Genomic DNA, 9593 nt, shown 5'->3' on the forward strand with positions numbered 1-9593 from the left:
GCCCAGCCTCGTTCGCATCCCGCTCGTGGCACCTGAGGATGCGCAGCCTTCTCGGGAGCCCTCAGAGGGTGCGATTTTTATTCCACCTGAGAGTGGAGGAAGCCTCGCCCGCGGAGGCGAGCCACTGAAAGAAGGGCCAGACAGGGTGGACTTGTACCGCCCCCTGCTGGTTTGCGAAATAGTCGGCAGGCCGGAGCAGCCAGGCCATCAGCGAAACCCACGCGGCGCCTAGAGACGCTGCAGCAGCGGCCCCGCCCCCGCCCGCCCCCTCCCGCCCTCTCCCACTCTCTCCCGCCCTCTCACTGGGGACTCCGCCCCCGCGCCGCGCGCACTCGCCCGCGCAGGCCCCGCCCCCTCGCCGACACAGCGTTCCTGCGGGGGCGCGCGCGTGCACCCTAATCCCCCGCCTTCCGGCTCCGGCGGCGACGCTTGCCCCTCGCCGCCGCTGCCGCGCCACCAGTGTCAGCTTCCCTCTAGAGACTCCATTTGCTTTCAGGGCAGTCTGGCCGCCGCGCTGTCTGGCGGAGAGCGATGCCTCCGGCCCGCTGGCTGGCGCCCCTTGGCCAGGCGCTCGCTCGCTCGCTGCGGCGGTGACACCCTGGTCGCCGGCGTCCACGGAGGAATCCGGGCTCCCTCCGCGTGAGCAAAGACGTCCCGCGCTCCGGAGCTCGCCCTGCGGGGAGAGGCCCTCGCTAACACGGCTTGTCTCTGACCTCTTAATTTCAGGAGGTAGGCAATTCAGGTCCCGCTGTCACTCCAGATAATGCCTAAAAGCATTATTTGTCGGATTTTGTCATCACACTGATAGGCGTTAATTTTCTCAGTACAGTTGCAGGATAGATATGAGTAATGCCACAGACCCTGATATTGAAAAAAAATATTTTTGGTATTTTCCTTTAGGTTTCGGAGGCACCGAGTGCTTATACAGCTCCCCACAGGAACTACTTCTGTTGGCCCATCGAGGATCATCTTTCACCAGGATTATTTTAACATCTTCACTGAGCCTTCCACCTCATACCCTCTACCATGAGTTCTGATTTCTACCAGTGAAGTTTTTAATGCTTTCTTTAATCATGTGACACCACCTCTTGTCCACCTTTTGCCTTTCCAGTTGCCAAATACATTAGGTATAAGTTTGTGTCATGTTAAAGTACACAGTTTTCTGCTTGTCCATTTTCACCTTATTTGCACTGCTCACTTCTGTCCAGCTTGCTTTACCTCGCTTGCCTGTGATTCTCATAACCACTCACTCGAATGATCTCTAGCAGTCCTGCCCAGAAGAGGCAGTATTCCATACAGTGCACTGCCTGACAAAGACAAAGGTCAAGGGATGAGTTTTTCCATTTTTTTTTTCCTATATGTCATGTTTACAAGTCCTCTCTTAAACTATTCCCTAGCACATTTCCCAAAATAGTCCCACCTCAGTCTTAGTTCCTTTAGCAAAGAATCTCACCTGTAATTATGGGAAGAATTGAATTCACAATAGGACTGTTTTAGAGTCCTTGCTGGTACGGTATTGGTTGCAATCTCCTCTAAGAGTGCGGTACAGGAAAAGACCTTAAACTAAGGAGGAAGAAAGGAGATAGGTTTAATGAAAACTAGTGCTTGTTGAAAGACCTTTGTAGGCTTTAAAACTGCAAAGTGAACAGAGTCACATAGGCCTGGCTTGGAAATTGGCCAGCACACCACCCATCTAGGTCCAGGGGGGACAGGGAAGGGATCTTAAAAACCCATTTTCTAGGCTCATTGTATCCAAATCTAAGTTGTTAAATATCTTGTTCTAGTAATTGCTTAAAATATTAGACACTTAAAATGTTGGGGAAACGTAAGCGTGTGGTGTTGACAATTAAGGACAAGCTTGACATTATTAAGAAACTTGAGGAAGGCATCTCTTTCAAAAAGCTTTCTGTGCTGTATGGAATTGGTGAATCCACAGTTCGTGATATTAAAAAGAATAAAGAAAGGATTATAAACTATGCAAACAGTTCAGATCCTACAAGTGGGGTATCCAAACGTAAATCAATGAAGTCATCAACATATGAGGAACTGGATAGGGTTATGATAGAGTGGTTTAACCAACAGAAAACAGATGGGATTCCAGTGTCTGGAACAATTTGTGCAAAACAAGCCAAATTCTTTTTTGATGCTCTGGGGATGGAAGGTGATTTTAATGCGTCATCTGGCTGGCTAACTCGGTTTAAGCAGCGCCATGGTATTCCAAAGGCTGCTGGTAAAGGAACAAAGTTAAAAGGAGATGAAACTGCTGCCAGTGAATTTTGCGGTAACTTTCAGGAGTTCGTTGAGAGAGAGAATCTACAACCAGAGCAAATTTATGGTGCTGATCAAACTGGATTGTTCTGGAAATGTCTACCATCAAGGACATTAGCTCTTGAAACTGAGCAAAATACTTCTGGTTATAGGTCAAGCAGAGAGAGAATCATTATTATGTGTTGTGCAAATGCCACTGGTTTACACAAACTTAATCTTTGTGTTGTGGGAAAAGCAAAAAAACCCCGTGCATTCAAAGGAGCTGACCTTTCAAACCTTCCTGTCACTTATTTCAGTCAAAAAAGTGCATGGATAGAACATTCTGTTTTCAGACAGTGGTTTGAAAAATACTTTGTGCCACAGGTGCAGAAGCATCTGAAGTCTCAGGGGCTTCTAGAAAAAGCAGTGCTTCTTTTGGATTTCCCCCCAGCACATCCAAATGAAGAATTATTGAGTTCAGATGATGGCAGAATAATTGTGAAATATTTGCCACCAAATGTCACAAGTCTAATTCAACCTATGAGTCAGGGAGTTCTAGCCACAGTAAAAAGATACTACCGAGCAGGACTTCTCCAGAAATACATGGGTGAGGGAATTGACCCGAAAATGTTTTGGAAGAACTTGACAGTGTTGGATGCAATTTATGAAGTATCAAGAGCTTGGAACATGGTAAAATCAAGTACCATAACCAAAGCCTGGAAAAAACTTTTCCCTAGCAATGAAGAGAATTCAGGCATGAACATTGATGAAGGAGCCATTTTAGCAGCTAACTTAGCAACGGTTTTACAGAATACAGAAGACTGTGAACACGTTGACATTGAAAATATTGATCAGTGGTTTGAATCTCGGAGTAATGATTCAAGCTGTCAGGTGCTAACTGACAGTGAAGGTGCTGAGGACCAGGCCAAGCCTGCAGAACAAAAGCATTCCAATAAGACTAGAAAAGCAGATCTGAATCCAGAGAAGCATATTAGCCATAAAGCTGCACTTGAATGGACCGAGAATTTATTGGATTACCTAGAACAACAAGATGACATGCTTCTGTCTGATAAACTGGTATTACGGAGGCTTCGAACGATAATAAGAAGAAAACAGAAGATCCAAAATAACAAAAATCATTAATAATACCCTTAAATGTAAATCTTTGTGACTTTATCTGCAGTGGAACTTCATTATCATGTCTGAAGTGCTGTGGATTTCAAGGCTTAATGCATTTTATAAATGATTTTAGGATTAGACACCATTTTGGATTACTTAAATTACTGCTCTTTAATGTTGATTCTAGTAAGTGAGCATTGCCATGTAACTTGTTTGTTTACTGTTTCTAAGCTGTATTATACTAGTTAGATCATAAGGTACCTGAGGCCAGGGATCTTGTGTCTGTTTTGTGCCTGAATTTCATTGTGTCTAGTAGACAACCATGCACAGTCTAGGCAATCAATAAATCTTACTTAAATTGAATTTTTATGACTTTCACTGAACTTCAGTTTCCAAATGAAATATGTTGGGGGTAAATTTCCATTTCCGTGATGTTTTTACCTGCTGAAATTTTTAGAACTTAGCAAAAATTACGCTCGAAGTATTTCACTGTGGAAGCAGAGAAATAAAGGAAAGCAGTCTCAAGCTTGAATATGGCATTCTATACAAACAGTATTTGGGCAGTCAGCAATTCAGTTTGGCCATCTCTGAGTATAATGAAGGAAGAAGAAATATAAAATGTCTCCAGGGAAAGGGCTTGCACTTCACTTTTATTCCATCTGACAGTAGGGAGAGTACCTTCATAGTTTGGAAAGAATGCCATCCCTATTCCAGAAAAATAGATTTCAGTTCCCAAACTATTGTAATTAGAAGAGGTAAGAGTTAATCTTATTATTTTTTATTTGGATCCTTTTTAGTATAGATCTATCAATAGTTTTTCTCTTTATTAAGCTGTTTGAGATTTATGTAACACTTAAAAGCTTACAAAGTATGTCATTAAATTTTTATAGCTTATTTTTTTGTGAGGATACTGAACATAAGCATACATATAATTTGTGGAACCATCCATCTCATGAATGGTGGACTGACTAAATTAAACAGAACATGAGAAAGGCACTATGGGCAAGTTATTTAACCCATATGTAAAATAGGAACACGTGCCTTAGAGAGTTTTTCTGAGGAGCAAATGATTTTAATATATGGATTTTAAGTAATATGGGCTTAGAACAGGACCTGGCTCAGAAGAAGGACTTACTCTGACTTATTCATTGAGTGTTAGGTCTTGTTACAGAGTTGCTGAAACTATGAGTTTCGGAAGTTAGGCTGAACAGATCCGGTGTGTGACTCAACTGTGATGTTGCTGCATTGGGAAAACCCTTTAAAGGGAAGTGAGATCAAAGACAAGTAACTAGCTTCGGTTGAAATACAATAATAATTTATTTCAGTGAAAACTGAAAGGTTAATCCAATTTAGAAGTCATTTCCTGACCATCTACTGCTAGGCACAGTGAGGTATGCAGGCGCATTTGAGACATCTTAGGTTGAATTACAAACGAAATGGGAATGGAATTGTAATTTCTTCGCTCCCTGGCCTGCTAATAAAATAAACAGATGTTGGCGTTGTTCATAGAAGAGAATCTATGTTACTAGTATTGGCATAATTCACTGAAGTAATAAAATACCTTTAAAGTAGATAAGATAGTAAGCAGGACATTTGAAATATTTTATCACATTACAGTAACATAGGATCAGTGGAAAAATTCAGAGCAAAAGAAACGTGAAGGAAAACCCTGGTTATAGTAATTAAGCCCAGCCATATACATGGAGTTTTGTTGTGATTGATTTGAAATTTTAGAGCCCCTGACCATTCTTCACGAAGCTGTCATTAGAGCACAGGGTTCTGCCTTTTTGAGCTGAGGCTTTGGTTCAAGAAAAGCTGTTTCAGAAAACCACTAAAAATCCACTTTCTTTGGGAAAATTCATGTATTAACACACCTTCCTCATTTTACACAATTTCAATTATTGGATAGGCCTTAGGAAATGAAGACTACACGGATGAGTCCTGAGGGTATTTTGCTTCTTGGAAACTAAGGGATTCTGAAACCTGGTAATGGTAAAGACATATTTGAATGTTGCTTTGCATTTTTCACAGAGCATTTTGCTAACAAGAACTTCTCAAATTCCCTTCAATTATGACATTAAAATGGTTTAATCCTGTGTTTTATCATAGATGCTAATATAAACTGTGCATTCGAATTCCATAATCAATTGTAATACAAAAATCCTTTCCCTCTTCCAGGTTATATATTAATTGTATCTTCTGGGAAGATATGTTGTGTTATCTTGGTAAACCACCTGCTCCTTAATGTATCCTAGTTCGAGAAGCACAGAACTAATGTGCTCTCATTTGACTTTGTGTACTTTAAATAGTCACAAATTCTGACTTGGTTACCATTTATACAAGTTTGTATTTTTTTTTTTAAAGATTTTATTTATTTATTTGAGAGAGAGAATGAGAGACAGAGTGCACGAGAGGGAAGAGGGCAGAGGGAGAAGCAGGCTCCCCACTGAGCAGGGAGCCCGATGCGGGACTCGATCCCAGGACTCCAGGATCATAACCTGAGCTGAAGGCAGTCGCTTAACCAACTGAGCCACCCAGGCGCCCTATACAAGTTCGTATTTTTTAGAGGATTTGAAAGACTAAAAATTCAGACCAAATGGAAAGTGTCAATTAAGAGTATACTTAAAAAAAAAAAGTGCAGTGGGAATATTTACTGTTTCATAATTCAATCTCAGTAATATAGGGGTTGATTGGAAAACTTTGGGTGCTCTCAATATAGAAGAGTTGGCAAGGCCCAGATCAATAGACACAGTCAATTTAAGCAGAATTATACTCTTATTGGCACTCTTATTTGATAACTCTTTTTGTTTTCACTCTAGCTTCAGGCTGAGCTGTACAGTCACTTCATTATGAATTTTCCGGATTTAGGGGGGATCATAGTGGACTAAATGGCACAGTTGATGCGAAGCAGTACACCGCTACTTAAGTCACAGGCTCGAAACACTGTCCCTCCAGTGATATGGCTAGAGCCACATAAATCAAAGCCAGGACTTGCACTACCCTAATGGAGGTCTTCAGGAAGGCTGTGTCCACTTCTTACCTGGATATTTTTGCAAAGTTGACCTTTTCTTATTTAAATATATATTTTACCTACATCCTAAGCAATGATCTCTGCAAAGTCACAAGTCTTGTGTGCCAATTGTGGTCTTTTTCTCGTTCAAATTAAGGTAAATATAAAACAATCATTTTTAACCACTTGGCCATCTGAAACCTAAAATCATCTTGCATACCTCATTGGCACACTGAGAAACACTGGCCGAACAGGGTTTTGAAGGCGAACAAACTGGAATGTAAACACCAGCTTCTTCACTTTCTCCCTAGATAACCTTGGCAGCTTTCTGAACCTCTCTGAACCTGTTTCTTCAAATGCAAAAGGCTGGTAGGTTATATAGACACACTCCAAGCTTTTACAAACACCAGCTATTAGGCAACCCTGTGGCTGTTGATTGTGAACCCTGGTCTCCAGGGTTGGCCCAGAGAATGAGTCACAGCTCTTCTTTCACAGTGACTGTCCAGACCTCTAGGGGGCCTGGGCACCCCTCATCACTGGGAATGCTGGCTGGGGTGTCTGCATGACTTAGATGGCAGTGCTGAGCCCCCCAGGCTCCTAGGACTACAGTGCGTGCTGTCCATCACAGGAGCCCATTAGTAAAAACCAAAAACAGGTGGGGCCTGCTCCAGCTGCAGTCTCAGATAACAGGGCTCAAAGAGAAATGGGTTCTTCCAAGCAGCTGAAGGCATACTTGCGAGATGATAAGCTTGTGAGCTAAAAGAAGAAATGCAAACTGCCTGTGCAAATTCAGTGGGGGAAGTGAGGGTAGATTTGGACCCAGTCACGAAGCAGCGTGAGCAGTACTAGCAGCAGCACCAACAGCACTGTGTCCCTCCAACTGATGAGTCCAGGGGTCCCTGGGCCTGGCTTGCCGTGCAACGTCCCAGTTTACACTAGTTCCCCCAGGGTAAGTGTTATAGTGCCCTCTTTACTCTCAAGTGTCCCAATGTAAGAGAGAAATTAGATGGTTTCCCCACCAATGACCAGAGAAAGGAGTTGATCTGCCCAGAGTCACACAGACCAGGAAGGGAGTAGAAGTTACTCCTCTCAGCTCCAGACAATGTGGCCTGGTGGCCAAGGATATGGGCTCCCTCTAGACAATGAGCCTCCAAGAGTTGGATTGTTATCTCTGTTCTACTTTGTCCTGGATTCCAGCACAGCGCCTGCCTCCTTGACACAGGTGGGAAATCTCTTATTGAAGTTCTGTCTCTCCTGGAGGACAAAGAGTGTCCCCAGTTCATGGGCTGAGTGTCTGCTATGTGCCAGGCACAATGCTGAGTGTTATACAAATCAACATATATTTCGTGATCCTCAACACCAATCCTGTGAAGTGTAATACTTCACCTGTTTCACAGGGAGCCTCCAAAGGGAGGTCGCAGGGACCCAACCAAACATTCCGGTCTGAGGCAAGGTCAGAAATCTCAGCCCTTGAGGGAAGCTGTGGTCCTCTGTTTCCTCTTGGGCTGCAGGAATCTATGAGGTACTCAGACAAAGCCTTTCTTAAAACCACTTTTAGCGTGAAATAAGTCAAACAGAGAAAGACATGTATCATATGACCTCACTGATATGAGGAATTCTTAATTGCAGGAAACCAACTGAGGGTTGCTAGAGTGGGGGGTGGGGTGGGAGGGATGGGGTGACGGTGATAGACACTGGGGAGGGTATGTGCTCTGGTAAGCGCTGTGAATTGTGCAAGACTGTTGAATCTCAGCTCTGTACCTCTGAAACAAATAATGCAATATATGTTAAGAAAAAAAGAAGAAGAAGAAGGTAGCAGGAGGGGAAGAATGAAGCGGGGGAAATTGGAGGGGTAGACGAACCATGAGAGACGATGGACTCTGAAAAACAAACTGAGGGTTCTAGAGGGGAGGGGGGTGGGAGGATGGGTTAGCCTGGTGGTGGGTATTGAGGAGGGCACATTCTGCATGGAGCACTGGGTGTTATGTACAAACAATGAATCATGGAACACTTCATCTAAAACTAATGATGTAATGTATGGGGGTTAACATAAGAATAAAAAAAACTTTAAAAAACAAAACAGGGCGCCTGGGTGGCTCAGTTGGTTGAGCGACTGCCTTCGGCTCAGGTCATGATCCTGGAGTCCCGGGATCGAGTCCCGCATCGGGCTCCCTGCTCAGCGGGGAGTCTGCTTCTCCCTCTGACCCTCCTCCCTCTCATGCTCTCTGTCTCTCATTCTCTCTGTCTCAAATAAATAAATAAAATCTTTAAAAAAACAAACAAACAAAACAAAACAAAACAACAAAAAAAACCCACTTTTAGCATCCAGAAGTGTGTTGGGTATGTGTAATTCCAGAGAAAGCTTCCACCAGTATTATTCCTCAGGTGGTTGAGCATCATTGTAAATCCATCAGGCTCAGAAAATCCTTGAATGAAGCTCCATGCAACTGACGGTGCAGTCATCATCTTTTTAATTCCCTTCGGATCAAAAGATCAGGCCTGGGGATGAAGGGTGGATCCCGCCATGTCTCTACATGTCGACACTGTGGCCACCATCCTTTCTGCATAGAAATCACTCAGGGGGTGCTGGAGCCCATCAATGTTGGCAGCTCCTCACTGTTTCTCCTTGTTCCCGTCACGCCAAGCCCACCTAGCTTTCACGCTCATGTCAAGAACGTACTTGTTTAGTATAATTTGGAAAGCCAGAAACAAAAGGTATTATAAATGCATAATAAAGTGTGTAAGAAATACTGTTTTCCACATTTGTACTCAACGTAAAAATGGATATGAACACATTTAGTGTAGTTCCTTTGTGGCACTTTAGGTGTGATATGTGAATATCCCTACAACTTTGGACATAGACCAGAATAAAAATCTCATGGAGATTTTTATTTTCATAGTGACACTGTGATGAGATTATCAGCTATTACCACTATAGCTAATTAAATCACTGAAGGATATATTAGAGTTACTGCACATAAATTAAAGAAATCCATGAGATTTTGGAACACAACTTTTTTTTAAGTTAGAAGAGAAAAACTGAATGTAAAGTAGCCTCATTAACCTATGAAGTAACCTCTACAAAAGTGCTGTTATTCTCATGGGGAATCTTAACAGCTGAACTCTTAACCAAATCACATCTAATTTCCTCTAAGACTAACAAAAATGATACCTAATTCTTTCTTCCATTTCAGAATATGTTGATCTTCTGGAGCTT

General features: G+C 42.7%; 1 protein-coding gene across 1 annotated transcript; it reads left to right on the plus strand.

Annotated features, from left to right (window-relative positions):
* The first annotated feature begins 388 nt into the window (after positions 1–388).
* Positions 389–3718, plus strand: TIGD2 (tigger transposable element derived 2). Its single transcript, XM_045880759.3, has 2 exons — positions 389–729; positions 901–3718. Exon 2 carries the CDS (start codon positions 1813–1815, stop codon positions 3388–3390), a length of 1578 nt encoding a protein of 525 aa, XP_045736715.1. The 5' UTR covers positions 389–729; positions 901–1812; the 3' UTR covers positions 3391–3718.
* The last annotated feature ends 5875 nt before the right edge of the window (positions 3719–9593 follow it).

The sequence above is a fragment of the Mirounga angustirostris genome, unplaced genomic scaffold (assembly GCF_029215605.1).
Source record: "Mirounga angustirostris isolate CCGP_5_RB_7025 unplaced genomic scaffold, mMirAng1.0.hap1 SCAF_2, whole genome shotgun sequence".
NCBI classification, from domain to species: Eukaryota; Metazoa; Chordata; class Mammalia; order Carnivora; family Phocidae; genus Mirounga; species Mirounga angustirostris.

Excerpts from the sequence above, each read along its gene's own strand:
- TIGD2 (XM_045880759.3), top strand. The coding sequence starts at position 1,813 with ATGTTGGGGAAACGTAAGCGTGTGGTGTTGACAATTAAGGACAAGCTT.